General features: G+C 34.9%; 1 protein-coding gene across 4 annotated transcripts; it reads right to left on the reverse strand.

Annotated features, from left to right (window-relative positions):
• Positions 1–4,869: 4,869 nt before the first annotated feature.
• LOC144017012 (adenosine receptor A3) lies at positions 4,870–14,869 on the reverse strand. 4 transcript variants are annotated; one of them, XM_077518252.1, is made up of 3 exons: positions 14,658–14,869; positions 9,875–10,240; positions 4,870–8,427 (listed from the first exon to the last, which is right to left on the reverse strand). In XM_077518252.1, the coding sequence occupies exons 2-3, from the start codon at positions 10,155–10,157 to the stop codon at positions 7,553–7,555; spliced, it is 1,158 nt and encodes a 385-aa protein (XP_077374378.1). In that variant the 5' UTR covers positions 10,158–10,240; positions 14,658–14,869; the 3' UTR covers positions 4,870–7,552. The 4 variants fall into 4 exon arrangements, with proteins under 4 accessions (XP_077374378.1, XP_077374380.1, XP_077374377.1 ...); XM_077518254.1 differs by lacking the exon at positions 14,658–14,869 and adding an exon at positions 10,684–10,754; XM_077518251.1 differs by lacking the exon at positions 14,658–14,869 and adding an exon at positions 10,432–10,557.
• Positions 14,870–15,935: the final 1,066 nt, after the last annotated feature.

The following is a 15,935-nucleotide window of genomic DNA, read 5'->3' on the forward strand; positions in this document are numbered from 1 at the left end:
GGTTTCTTTTCAAACACATTGAAGTACTCCGTTACACATTGAAGTTGTCATAATGAAAATCCCAGTTTTGATAGCACTTGTCCTGTGACATTAACTTAATTACTGGAAGAGGCTGAAGATAACACGACTGCTGAGATAAATCTGGGATCTGTTTTAAGAGTGAATTAAATTGAAAGTCATTTTACGGAATTGAGAATAAATTACTTGATTAGTAATGAGCATGCATTATTCATTTATTCAGACTTAACATTAACATTTCCTTTTTTTCCCCATTATGTAACTAATACATGAGCTGAAGTGGAGAGCAGAAGTTTTATCAGCAACAAAAAATATGTAATAATAAAAATGCGGACAGAATTATCTTTATATTGCTGATTCTGCCGGTCACTTCTGCTGCAAGTTCTGTCATTTTATTGCTTGATAATGACCTCAAAGGTCTTTTAGGCAGCATCGCCGTTGTGTGATACTGATAAATATTCCAGTAACACGTCTCCCTGCAGACTGCGATGGCCACTCAAGTTAAGTGCAAGAGTGCAAGTTTGAATTGAAGAGACATTCGGATGAACTGTGCAGATGCTATATAAAAAGAAAAACATCTGCAGGGACTCCGAATGCTGCACACCTGCTTCAAGCACACATCAGACAGGTGGGATCACTCAGGCCAGGTGGCAATTCCAGATGAATAATCTAGTTGACATGTCGGTGAGGTGTACTTAACATTGGCTGGACAAATGGAGTGGGTCAGAATTGCCAGGGGAGCCCCTGTTGGGCCTCTGCGCAGGTGTTTGGACATAAAATACGATTCGACATTCACTTCACACAGACTTAAAGTATTTACTCGCTTGCTATTTTAGTTTTATTTCTCACCTACAATCTGTTTACACATTACTTTTTTTTTTTTTTAAACTCTTGTATTAAATCTGTATTAGAAGAGTCAGTTGCGTAGCAACAGTCACCATGGGCCCCAAACAAGGGGATTGGGTGCCCCAGCAACCATTCATAGTACTATACACATTTAAAAATTGCACATCTGTATCGTCAATAAACAATCGCCATTAAGTGAGCCAGAAAACAGGAAAATAAATTACTAATCGCATGGTCTTTTTTTTTATTTATTTTTTTTTAAGCTTTACATGGTCATTTTGTGAAGTTACAAAAATTAAACACCTTACCATGGTCCTTTTAAAAATAAATAAATAAAAGCTTTACTATAAATGGTCATTTTAACTTACTATATACCGTCATTGATTTAAAATAAATAAAAGCCTTACATTTACAATATGTAGTTGTTTTTGTTTAAGGCTGTCTAAATAAAAGCTTTGAAGGGATACTTCACTTATTTAGCCCATTATAGCAATAAAAAGTTAATATTTTGTCTATAATTAATTTTCAGTCAGCAGCAAGTCGCAAAATGTGTTTTTAAAGGTACTAATTGTACAGGAAAAATAATGAAAATATCAAATTTATTATAGTCAAAATATTCATGTTTGACTGCCAAAAATGACTAAATAAGTAAAGTATCCCTTTACATCGTTATTTTTTTTATTATTTTTTTAAATGTCTTACTATACATGGTTATGCTTTGAAATAAATGCCTGATTATACATGGTCATCTTTAAAAAAAAGAAAAAGAAATGCCTTACTATGCAGGCTTTTTTTTTCTTTAATAAATGCCATGGTCGTTTAAAAAATAGCCTTACTATAAATGGTCGTCTTAAAAAAAAAAAACATTACAGTACTATACATGGTCGTTGAAAAAAAATACATTACTGTACTATACATTTTCATTTAAAAGAAACACCTGCTATATGTGGTCATTAAAAAAAAAAAAAAAAAAAAAAGCCTTACTCGAAAGATCTTAAAAATAAAATAAAAAAATAAATAAAAAAAAAGCCTGACTATACATGGTCATTTAATAAAGAAAAAAAAAACTGACTATAAATGGTCGTCTTTAAAGAAAAAAAGAAAAAAAACGCCTTACGACATAGTCGTTTAAAAAAAAACATTACTGTACTAAATAAAAATACATTACTGTACTATAGATGGTCATTAAAAAGAAACACCTTCTATATGTGGTCATTTAAAAAAAAAAAAAAAAGCCTTACTCTATAGATGGTCGTTTTATTTATTTATTTATTTATTTATTTTAAAGTCTGACTATACATGGTCGTTTAAAAAAAAAAAAAAAAACTTACTATAAATGGTCGTCTTAAAAAAAAAAAAAAAAAAAAACGCCTTAGTCGTTTAAAAAAAACATTACTGTACTATAGATGGTCCTTAAAAAGAAACACCTTCTATGTGGTCATTTAAAAAAAAAAAAAGAAGCCTTACTCTATAGATGGTCGTTTAAAAAAAATTAAAATCAAAATGCCTGACTATACATGGTCATTTAAAATAAATAAATAAATAAATAAATAAATAACCTTGCTATAAATGGTGGTCTTAAAAACAAACAAACAAACAAACAAAAAAAACGCCTTACGACATAGTCGTTTTAAAAAGAAACATTACTGTACTAATTAAAAATACATTACTGTACTATAGATGGTCATTAAAAAGAAAAACCTTCTATATGTGGTCATTTAAAAAAAAAAGAAAAAAAAAGAAGCTACTCTATAGATGGTCGTTTTAAAAAAAAATTAAAAACAAAAAGCCTACACAAAAAGACTGTACTGAATAAAAATACATTACTGTACTATATATAGATGGTCATTAAAAAGAAACACCTATATGTGGTCATTTAAAAAAAAAAAAAAAAAAAAAACGCCTTATGACATAGTCGTTTAAAAAAAAACATTACTGTACTAAATAAAAATACATTACTGTACTATAGATGGTCATTAAAAAGAAACACCTTCTATATGTGGTCATTTAAAAAAAAAAAAAACAAAAAAAGCCTTACTCTATAGATGGTCGTTTAAAAAAAAAAAAATAAAAAAAAATAAAAAAGCCTGACTATACATGGTCGTTTAAAAAAAAAAAAAAAAAAAAAAAAAGCCTTACTATATAGATGGTCGTTTTTAAAAAACAATTAAAAAAAAAAAAAAAAAAAAAAGCCTTACTATACATGGTCGTTTAAAAAAAAAAAAAAAATACTATAAATGGTCGTCTAAAAAAAAAAAAAAACGCCTTATGACATAGTCGTTTAAAAAAAAACATTACTGTACTAAATAAAAATACATTACTGTACTATAGATGGTCATTAAAAAGAAACACCTTCTATATGTGTTCATTAAAAAAAAAAAAAAAAAAAAGCCTGACTATACATCGTCGTTTAAAAAAAAAAAAAAAAAAAAAAAGCCTTACTATATAGATGGTCGTTTTTAAAAAACAATTTAAAAAAAAAAAAAAAAAAAAAAAAAAAGCCTTACTATACATGGTCGTTTAAAAAAAAAAAAAATTACTATAAATGGTCGTCTAAAAAAAAAAAAAAACGCCTTATGACATAGTCGTTTAAAAAAAAAACATTACTGTACTAAATAAAAATACATTACTGTACTATAGATGGTCATTAAAAAGAAACACCTTCTATATGTGTTCATTAAAAAAAAAAAAAAAAAAAAGCCTGACTATACATCGTCGTTTAAAAAAAAATAAAAATGCCTTACTATATAGATGGTCGTTTTAAAAAAAATAAAAAAAATAAAAAAAGCCTGACTATACATGGTCGTCTTAAAAAAAGAAAAAAAAGAACGCCTTACGACATAGTCGTTTTAAAAAAAAAAACATTACTCTACTAAATAAAAATACATTACTGTACTATAGATGGTCATTAAAAAGAAACACCTTCTATATGTGGTCATTTAAAAAATTAAAAAATAAAAAGCCTCACTCTATGGATGGTCGTCTTAAAAAAAACGCACACACAAAAAAATCGCCTTACTATACATGGTTGTTTAAAAAAAAAAAAGCCTTACTATACGTCGTCGTTTTTTCTAAAAAAAATTTAAAAAACGCCTTATTTTACATGGTTGTTTAAAAAAACAAAACAAACGCTTTACTATACGTTTACTATACATGGTCATTTTAAAAAAAACAACAACATTACTGTACTATACATGGTCGTTTAATTAAAAAAAAAAAAAAAAGCCTTACTATACATGGTCGTTAAAAAAAAAAAACAACAACAACACCTTACTATCTACATGGTCTTTTTTTTTTTTTTTTTTTACGCCTTATTCTGGTCGTTTAAAAAAAAATAGCAAACCAAAACAACAAATCTAAACACAACAATAAATGGAAAAAACAACAACACAAAAACAAAACATTACTAAACAAAACCACAAAAAACTAAACACAACAACAAATAATAATAAAAAACACTCAAAAACAAATAGCTACAAAGGACATTTTCCTACTGGAAGTGGTAGATCTGTTTTTGTACTTCCGGCAGAAAAATGTTTAGACATTTGTTAATGTGTTATTTGGCATTGCGACCAGCACAACCACCCCCGCAGCCATCTCTGCCTTTGCCCTGGCTTGAGCCAAAAACAGAGCCTAGCCACAGGTGGTCTGTGCACTTTATTGGTTGTGACACACGTCTGTTGCCTTAAGTGCTTGGAGAGACAATTAAAAATGCATCAGTACGATGCAATGAGAGGGCTGAAAAGGACACACAGCAGACAGCAATATGTAACCTTGCTCAGGCGCCGACCTCTCATCCCTTGTTTGCCCACCAGGCTTTTTCTTATGCTGTGGAGTATATACGTACATAATGTACACATTTACAAAATAAGATATATTTGTTTGTCTTGGCATTACATCCCTCCGAGATAGAAGTGATACAAATTTAAATCAATTTATTAAATTCAACTGTTGCAGCAGTATTTACAGTATTTTTTTTTATTTATTTGAAGTCAGGTTTCCAGCTGTCAAATCATACATAAAACATCATTGTACACAGTTTTCATGACATATTTCACAGTACAACAATTATGTATGGATGTTGTATATTTTAAAATTTTCATTCATGCATTGTTGTCACAGATGTTGTTCCATGCAATGGATCAGTTTGGAGTTTTTTCATTGAAAATTAGTGGTGGACTATCATTCGCGAGGTAACGTAATCACTGTTAGTACAGCTTGTCTGCTGAGAGCTGTTGGAGCCTTTCTTGCTCCTCAAGATGCACATTTCTTCCAGACTGTAGCATAACCATTTTCTTACTAGGGGTAATTTTGTTGCCATAATGATATTATTACTATGAATTACAATGATTGCAAAAATTGGAATTCTTGTGACTTTTACAAGTTTGGAAACAGCCAGAGAAATATAGAACGTGTGAGGCAGTTCAAAACCATTGTGGAGAATATCAGAACTTTACAAGAAAATATGATGTCCTTGTAAAAAGTCTAGAAGAAGAATATCTCCTCTTTTATGTATAAAGATGTATAAGGTACTTACTGGCAATTTCAGTTTTAAAATGACATCGAAAAAAAGTTAATTTATTCATGTATGCCGTCTGAGGTCTGAACAGGTATGAAGGTGTGATGTAATCAGAACATAATACCGATTTATGTTATTACAGGATGAGTAAACATTGAACCTAATGGTTAAGCTACACGTTTTATTTGTGAACTTTATGGCAGACATTACCATCAAAGATCTCATTGTGGCTACAAGTAGTTGGAACAAAATATGTGTACTGTCACGATTCTTCCACAACAGAATATAAAGAATGGAAACGTACACAATCATCAGATGCTGTGCTGCAATCGGCTTTTAAAATGAGACAAAATACAGTTGAGTTTTTGTGTTAAAACGCTGTATTTGTATAGTGGGCTTCATTACGAGCTTTTGCTCATGGTACTGGAAAGCAGACCAGTTGTGAATGTACGCAAAATTCTGTTTTATGGTGTAAGTATTTTTCAAGGGAGTGCACCAAAACAAAAACTCTAAAGGATTAGCTGCATAATGCTGTTTATAAATTCACATGATCTCAAAGAATGGTCACTTTTTTGTTACATGCAATATATAAATATGCCTCGTTGTCCACTTTGGGGGGGTAAATCATGCTGTGAACTTCCAGATATCACTGTAGAGTTGTGTTCCTGAGGTACAGGCACAAACCAAGCCAAGAGGTCAGAGGAGAGAATCAATTATGGCAGTGGAGCATTACTAGCTGCTCATATACAGGAATTGTTTTATTTATTTAAATAGATAATGTAATCTACAGTATGTGTGTCTATGCTTGATAAAAGCTAAGACAACTGACGGTTGCTAACTAGGGTTAGAGTTAACTAGGGTAGCCAACTGTCCCATATTAGCCGGGACACCCTGTATTTTGGGCTAAATCTTGCAAGGTAAGAGAAGCAACTAGAGAGAAAGAGGCACTTCCTGGTTTCGTCACAGCTTCATGTCGCCTACACTCTAAACGCCAATCTTAATACGTCGGCTACGAACGTATCAGCGGGACCAATACAAGATGTATTCTCATACTATTTATGAACAAATACTGCGAGAATTTAGCTTGCTGGCAAGTTTCGCAATCGGTGCTTAACACAGCAAACCGCACTCTACAGGTCCTAGATCAGCTAAGACGGTAGACGGTCACTAAGCACGGCGCCTATCAGCCAATCACAGGCATCAGGCATCATCACGTGCATTTGTTGTAGCAGTTTATACTGCGTAAGTGGCTAGAAAATAATAATGATGGGAAAAGTAAATTTGGTGAGTCACACTCCTCTTTTGCATTAGATTTTTTTTTTGCACCTGTTTTTTTTTTTTTTTTTAGGTAAAGAGGCAAATTGTGGTTTCTTTGAGGTTTTGTATGAGGTTACATAATGATGGCCTGCAGTAAGGATTAAAGGGAATGTACAAACTTTGTGCATACCGAATCTAATCAGAATATACACTGATTTCACACATCATACTCACACCACCATGGCACCGTGCCGTGCACCTGTCCCTTATTTCGGGATGAGAAAGTTGGCAACCCTATTGCTAAACTTGCCAGCAAGCTGAGTTCTCTCTGTATTTGTTCACAAATACCACAAGAATCCATCTTGTATTGCTCCCGCCGACCTTTTTTAGGTCAGACCAATCAGGCATTGTTTAGGGCGGGACATCTTTGACGAAACCAGGAAGCACTGCAAGTAATTCTGTTCTTGCAGAATTACTCACCGTTGCCTTGTTGAATGTTGAACAGCGAGAGACGCTTCGAAGGCAACATTTTCATCTGTTGTCATGATTGGTCAATACAAACGTGCGCAATTCTGCATCCTCCAATCAGCTCGAAGTATTGTACAGAATGTTACGCCTTTCCCAAGCAAATCACCGCGGAGCAGTCCAAAATTGATCATGTGAAGGACTCCCTTGAGTGAATCACAATTATCAATCTGGCTATTGCCAGGCTAGACGTTTGTCCAAGTCTAAAGACTTCAAACGAAGGGGAACATCTAGCCAAAGACTGGATAACAACATCTAAAGCTTGCCAATGAAGACTTCACACAGCCAGAAACAAAGAGAGTAAAGACAACAACGTCCTTGTTGCCACTTCAAGCCCACCGTCATTCTCAAGAATTCAAGAAGAAGCTCCAGTCCCGGACATTTCCTTCAGGTTTTCTCCTCCTGCGTGGGACAGCGATCACGCTGAAAAAGGAGTGTCACCCCCTTCCGAAAACGATAGTCCCTGACGCTATAGATGATCACATTACAGCAACTGTTTGCCGTTAGAATCCAAAAAGCAATGAAGGAGAAGTTGCACCAGGTGTATCCTACCACGTTCCCCAGAACAAACACTGCAATTGGAGAGAAGGATGCGGTGAAAGCAAATGTTAAAATGCTTATCGTCTTAGCGGCCTTAATGTCTGAAAAGGAGGGTCTGTGTTGACACGCCCCTCCGCCTCCACCATCAGCCAAACTCCCCTCTGAGAGGAGTTTGCGTCTCCTGGAGTACTGCCTGATGCTTGTGAACGACATAATGTTGACAGCCAACGTTCCGCCGAGAAGCGTGAAGTCAAACACTGGGAACAACAGGAGGATGTTGGCGCCACGTGGCGGTTGGTTGCCGAGCAACACCGGGGCGTAGTTGCACATGCGGCTGCACTCGTTGTACTCCAACGTGAAGTTGCTGCTGAATAAAAGGGGCGCGAGAGCCAGGAGAAAGCTGGCGGCCCACGAGAGCAGGATGAGGAGAAGCGTTCGCCTGCGGGTCACCAAAGCGTCCTTGTGCAGCGGCCGCAGGATGGCCACGCTTCGCTCCACCGTCATCAGGAAGATGGTGCTGATGGAGACAAACGTGCACCCGGCGAACACGGGTCCGATCAGCATGCAGGGCTGCCAGGGGTTCCTCTGTCCGCTTAGAGGGGAGGCGGAATCCCTTTGGTACCAAACGGGAGGAGTGTAGGTTACCATCAGTGAGACTTCTGTGTAAACGGAGAAAGGGACCACGAGGACGCCCACCATCATGTCGGCTATAGCCAGAGACACTGTCAACAAGAGATACACATTCATTAGGAACATGTACGAAAAAACCAAACTTGGTTATTGTTGTTCTAGTACAGGGGTCTGCAATCTGAGGCTCTGTGGCCACACGTGGCTCTTTAGTTCCACTTCTTGTGCCTCCTTAAAAGTTAAAGGGATACTTGACTCATTGAGCCATTTTCAGCAGTAAAAAGTTAACATTTTGTCTATAATTAATGTGGTAATGTCATTGATTTTCATGGACAATTACTACCTTTAAAAAGTAATTTTTCTACTTGCTGCCGACTGATGATGACATCACCTGTGCTGAAGAAGTAGGTAATGACCAATCATTGCTCAGTTGACCAACCAAACCCAGAAAACAGGTGAGCCAGTCGACAGCAAGTAGAAAAATTAGTTTTTAAAGGTATTAATTGTTCATGAAAAATAATTAAGTTATCAAATTCATTCTGGACAAAATATTAACTTTTCTCTGCTGAAAATTGTTCAATGAGTCAAGTTTCCCTTTAATATATATATTACATATATTTTTTAGATAAAATATTCTTTAAATAAATTCATGATTAAATTAAAAAAAATAATAATTACATATTTGAAAAATGTCAGACTTAATTTTTTTTTAGGCTGTCAGAAAGAGAGATGAAGGTTGAGGGAAAAGTTTTTTTTTTCTTTTTTAATACCTAAATGTCTAAAAAGTGACAATAAAATGTCCAAAAAGGAAGAGTAAAAGAAGAATAACCATAAAGTGTCCATGAAATTGCCAATGTAAAGGAATTGAATTTAAAAAAAAAAAAAAAAAACATAAAACGTTTTAAAAAAGCAACTATAAAATGTCTAAAATCAAACAAGAAATTCCGAAAATGCCTCAAAATTACCAAAATAATAGCAAAAAAAGCTAGAAAAAAAAGTGTATGAAAAAACACACAAAATGTCCAAAAATTGTACAAAAGAAACAGAAAAATATATTTTAAAAATTAATATGGAAAAAAATGCAAAAAAAACAAACGGAAGAAGAAATATTGAAGAAATGAATGTCTATGTACTGGATGCCGTTGTCATATTTTTGTGTTGTGGCTCAGTACATACACTGACACTTTCCTTCATCACAAGCTTCAAATGTTTTGCGGCTCCACACAGATTTTTGTTGATTTATTTGGCCTAAAATGGCTCTTTTGACAAGGAAAGGTTGCCGACCACCGATCTAAGAGTTAGTCTAGCTCTCTTCGAGATAACAGACAAAACTTTTTCAACTTCTTCAAAGCCTTGGTTTCTCCGACCAAGGCCATCTCTGTCCCACTGTCATATGGTGTTCCACAGGGGTCTATTTTGGGGCCCCTACTGTTTTCATCTTATTTGCTGAGGTTTTTCTACTAGTTACTGATGACAGAACAACTCGAGCGCTATTCAGGTTCTTAATATTAATCCAAAAACTTACTCAGACACTGAAATTACCTTTCAAGTAGCCTTGCGGTGTCCTGGACTGTCTCGTCTGAACAAATACAGTCAGAGTGATCACATTCCCGACCACTATCGCGAAGGTCAGGCTGACCATGAACGCAACTGCAAAAGCACGATTGAGAAAGCCGCAACAGCAGACAGTACAGAGAGGAGCCACCGGCTGGTTCGATATAAGTTCTACCCGAGAAGCTTGAGTCAGGTTAAAGGGGGAGTCTGCAGTCGCCAGCGGAACGGCTGAATTCCCAACCAAATCGCTTTTGTTCAGAAAAGCAGTCATGGCCCAGGATGGTCTGGTCTTCACTTGTGTTGTTCGTCTGGCGGGGCCAGTCAGGAGACCATGTCCTGACTTCAGACAATCACCTGTTGGGGAAACGGGAATTCATCATCAAGACATCAAAATGTCAACTTATGAAGGCAAACTTTACACCACTAAGGGACCATACAGACAAACAATGTCTCACACTCACACCTTTGGACAAATTAGAGTCTTCAATGAACCTAACGTGTTTTGGGGATGTGGGAGGAAGCCAGAGTACCAGAAGAAAACCCACACAAGCACAAGGAGAGCATGCAAAGTCTAAACGATGATCCAAGTTTCAAATGCTCAGTCTCAGAACTGTGAGGTAGACATGCTGCTGGGAAAAAAAAATCGGCTAACTCGGTTATGTCAACCACAAAAATTGGTTGTCACCAAAAAGTTCTGCCACAAATCTATAATTTATAATTTGAAAACAGCACCAGGAACCAATCTTTGGCCACTTTTCACATAGACTTTTGTTGGTGACGGACCAAGTCTGACTTACTTTCTTCTTCCTATGAAGTCATTCTCAAAATTTAAAAAGAAACCTCTATAAACTGAAAGAATTAAGGTTACATACACCTGAAGTATAACCCCACCTTTATTTTTTTTTTAACTGAAAAATTGAAAACGACACCGGGAACTAATCTTTGGCCACGTTCCACCCGGACTTTTGTTGCTGATGGACCAAGTCTTGATTTCCTTCCTTCCTATGAACCCACTCTCAATATTTAAAAATAAACCTTTGAAACTTAAAAAAATAAATAAATAAAAAAATAAAATAAAAAATACTAATTAAAAAAAAAATACAAATAAAAAAAAAGTTACATATTACGAAAGTATTTTTCCTTTGGGAAAAAAAAAATGAAAATGAAAATTTCAACCATCTGACTTTTGACTTCTGAAAATAATAGTCAGTATTGATTGTCATACTTACAATCATTGAAAACTATTTTTATGATTTATGGTGGTATTTTTCGGTGGCCGCTACATTTTTCAGAACCATATTTATTGTGACCTTATTGAGCTGGAACAAAATTAAACCTCTTAGTATAATGCAGAAATGAAAATACATACAATGTTGTTTGTGCATGTACGTACAACAATGAAAGCACATCTATTAGAATATTTTCAGCCAGAGTAAAAGCCTGACAAAATATTTTGTATTATTTGTGTGCTGGTTATGTTGTGTGTCCGTGCACACGAGCGCAGCACTGCTGTCAGAAATCCTTCAGAACATCTTCAGTTCTGCTCTCTGAGCTGACAATAACGTGCACAGGTCCTTCAATCATTTATGACATTCGCTGTTTTGGAGAGCACACGTACACCAAAACAAACGGTAACAGGAAGGGACACAATCAGACACTGAAAACCAGATTTACTCAGAGTAAAGTCACAAATTTGATCACCTTCTACAATCTGGCAGTGAGGAGATGCATTTACTTTCACAACAGCTTTATTATTATTAACCTGGATGTTATAGAAATGTGACTGTCCCGATGTATCTACTTTCCTCATTGTTGTGCTACGTTGTGCTACTCAAGAGAAACAGATCAATAAACGGCCTATCTGAGTATGTCGCAATGAATCCCACAATTGTCATTTCAATCCAAATTGTATAAAAACATGCCTGATTCTGATGAACAAGCCAATTCTTCACATCTTCACTTATGTAAATGAAGTCACTTCACACTTCAGTATGCTGCAGCAACAATCTCATTTAAATCAGCTGTAGTGATTGCATGAAATATGCTGAGAGGGTTCACTTTAATAACACGTAACATATATTTTAAATGGGGCGTAATATTCCAAGGAAAAAAAACTCATAAATTTACGAGAGAAAAAAAAAGAATATTTGTGACAATTTGAAGTGGGTAATGTGTATTTCTTGCAAGTTTTTTTTTTTTACGAAAAGTTCATTTTCCGTACATTTGTGAGTTTTTTTTTCTCTCAACTTTGCCACTTTATAATGTCGCAAATATTGGTGGTTCTTAAAGTTCTGGATTTTTTTTCTCTTAAATTTTCCATGTCATAATGTTGCAAATATTCAAGTTTTTTTCCTCATAAAAGTAGGAGTTTTTTTCTCTGAATATTACCCCCGCCCTAATATATATATATATATATATATATATATATATATATATATATATATATATATATATATATATATATATATATATATATATATATATATATATATATATATATATATATATAAAATTTGTATTTATTTATTTATATGTGGCCCTAATATCCCGTCATACAGAACACTCGTCATCCAGCTTTATAATAACTCTAAATGAGAAAGAATTGAAGACTTAGAAGAATTGAAGACACTTTTACAGTGTGACGTACACGTTGATGTTTCATTTCAATTTGAAATGTTTGTCTTTTTTTTAAATTACTTTTTACTCACACTCATACAAAAGCCTTTTTTCCAAAAACAAGACCACAAAACAAACAAACAAACAAACAAACCAAAACAGCACACCCAAACAGTCAAATGTTTGTCTTTTATGTAAATAACATTTGCATTGCACCAAATTGTGGATACATTTAAAAATAAAAAAATAAAAATAAAATAATTTGACTGTGTGTACGCTCTATAAAGCTGAAATGACAAAAACATTTTAAAAAAGGCTCTAGCTTAGAATAGTCAGGGGGGAAAACAACTCATTACAGGCCTGGTTACCTTCAGTGAAGATGACAGGCTAAACTTCACCCCCTGGCCAGACCTCCAGTGCTGTGAGACCAGCAGCTGACATCACACACATACGCATACGCATACACTTGTTCATAATGCTATAATAATGCACACTGACATATCCCCATGTGTTTTGGATCAAGTGAAATTCCATTCGCACATTTCAGCGTGTCCTATAAGTAGTAAGCATGTATGTGTGTATGCGTGTAGTGTGACTTGATGTCAGACCTTGTAAGGTCCCTCACCCTGTCACAAGTGATTCTCTTTTGAAAAGAAAATGAACACACTGTACAAAATGTACAAAAAAATGACATGAAGCAAAACAACACAAGGAACTTTTTAACCTTCATGCAATGTTTTCATAACTCTTCTGATGAAACATCGACTTACAACTAGTCGAATGGTACCTTTGTCACGTCCTGAGGGGGATCTCTATCGCTTTTACTGGCACAAAACAACTTTGAGGATGGTGGCAGGAACCCATCCACACAAAAAACTACAAATATGGACTGTTTTACGGCATAGGCTACGCGAATTTCCCCTTTCCCCGTTCGTTACAAAGACGGAAGTCGAGTCGAACGTCTCAGCGCGATTACTGCTGTCATGGCAGAAGCTGCAAAAGAAATGAAGAAACAAAATATTTGTTTTCTGAGGAGATTAAAAAAAAATACAAAATAGAAAAGAAAAAGGAAAGCTACCCAGATCAAAGGACGACGTTATGCGCTGGTCCTCATGGGAAACGTGGTCTTCATTCAGTCATAGCACTACCGCTTTTGTCCATAAGGTGCCGCCATAATGAACAAAAACTGAAAGTGGTGCTCTAATGGCAATTTTCCATTCTTCTAATTTCTAGTTGCTGATCATAAAATGGGCACAAGGGGTCGTAAGTAAAAGAAGGCTTCTGGTATTGGTACTCGCCCATCCCTAATATAAAACATTTTAATACACTTTAATATGTAGAACATTGTTTTTGATAGCTCTGATCTTGTTTCTAGTCATCTTTTGCTTGGTATAAAGTAGGGCAGAGGATGATACTGTACACATTAAATTTAGATAGCAACTGAACCAAAGCGTGAATAACAAAGGAAAAAAGAAAAAAACTCAAGTAACTGATACACCATAAACGTTTTTTGGTATCGCCTACAACAGTTACAAGATCACAAACAAACAAAAGAAATGGTTCATACTCAACTCAAAAGCGAAGAAGTGAATCTGCAAATTGTGAACCTTGAAATGCAGACGATAACTGATGTGAAATCAAACAGAAAAATGAGGTGCCAAATTATATATCAGCTATCAGACAGACCAACAAAAAGCAAAACAGCTCATATTGACAATGTGCTGATGATGACTTCTGGTCTTTGCGTCACATTTTGGGTTATCTGTCAGGGTTGAGAAACGGACTTGAGCATGCTGCCATGTGACAAGAAGCTTTTTGTCTCAGTTGCAGGTCAATTAGGCTCTTCTAACAGGAAAATCACCCCAAACATAAAAATATAGCTAAAAAGCAAAACATGAGCCAATTTTTGTTAGTCAAAGTTTTCATTCTCATTCATAGAATTGAGTCAATAGTGCACTTCTTTCATCTGTTGATTCCTTTCTGTAATGATAATTTTTCACAAAATGTCTCATAACATGATAAAGTCTCCTTCCTAACCCTCAGCAGAAATCTAGCAACATTTTATTTGAAAGTTGCCAAATTTGTTGAAAAGTATTTGACATCCATAGAACATTTAATACAAAAAATACAATGCACAAAACAACACATTTCTTACCTGAACTTGACTGATATGAACCATCAAGCAGTTGAGCACAGCTTAGGAAAAAAAGAGAGAAACAATCCAATGAAAATGAAAAGAAGCTTGACCTCGTGGAAATTAATATAAATGAAATTTGCTTCTGGGAAGCAGGAACATTCAGCAACCCGTCACTCCATTCTCGCTCGCTGCTGCTGCTGCGATGGATGCGCGCCTCACATGCACTCACATCCTCCTCTCACATCAGCCTCTGCATGTACGCAACGCACTTGCAGCAAGTTCACGTACACCGCTATTATCGTTCACAAGTGCCTCCTCCTTTCCTCACTGGATTTATTCTGTACAGCTTCTAGCTTGATATAATGAATGGAATCTCCAAAGTTCAATAAGGTCGCATGCATGGATTCATTTTACCTTGAATCATAGAAACAAAAATAGATTGACTGCAATAGTAATTAGTAGGGGTGTTAAAAAAAAAAAAATCGATTCGGCGATATATCGCGATACTACATCGCGCGATTCTCGAATCGATTCAATAATAGGCAAAATCGATTTTTTTTTTTTTTTTTTTTTTTTTTTTTTTTTTAGGATTCACACCTTAAGCATGGAAGAATGTTATATGAACGGAACATTAAGCCTTAATATTTTATTTTAATGCTGTTTAAACATGAAACAGATTACAACCTCTATAAGACTGAAATTTCAGATAAATAAATAATACATTTTCATATAAATCTTACACTCTACAAGCTTACTGATTAGTATTTTCTAAATTTGAATGAAAAAAAATCACAACAATCGACTTATAAATTTGTATCGGGATTAATCGGTATCGAATCGAATCGTGACCTGTGAATCGTGATACGAATCGAATCGTCAGGTACGAGGCAATTCACACCCCTAGTAATTAGTCAAGCTTAACAGAAAAAAAATCACAAAATAAATGACTTTGTAGATGTAGTTCGTGTTTAATGCATTCATATATATTGGACCAGATTTAATTTCATACGTTTACTTTCAAATAAAAATGGAATTGCCTCAACGCTAAAAACAACTTGAGACCACCTCCAGGCCGTTGGTGGAACTGCAGACAGCCAATCAGGACGGTTTGGTCGAAAGACAGAAAGAATGCACTGTAGTTGTGTTTCCATGCTACCGACTGGTTTAATGTTTTGAAACAAGTAGGCAATATTTTCTATCAAAAGTGACTGCTGTAACAGCGGGAGGATCTATAATAAAACATGTATTATTATTATTTGTGTTGTGGTAGCTTGTTCATGTTGTTGATGTTAACCC

This window comes from Festucalex cinctus, chromosome 4 (genome assembly GCF_051991245.1).
Source record: "Festucalex cinctus isolate MCC-2025b chromosome 4, RoL_Fcin_1.0, whole genome shotgun sequence".
Lineage (NCBI taxonomy): Eukaryota > Metazoa > Chordata > Actinopteri > Syngnathiformes > Syngnathidae > Festucalex > Festucalex cinctus.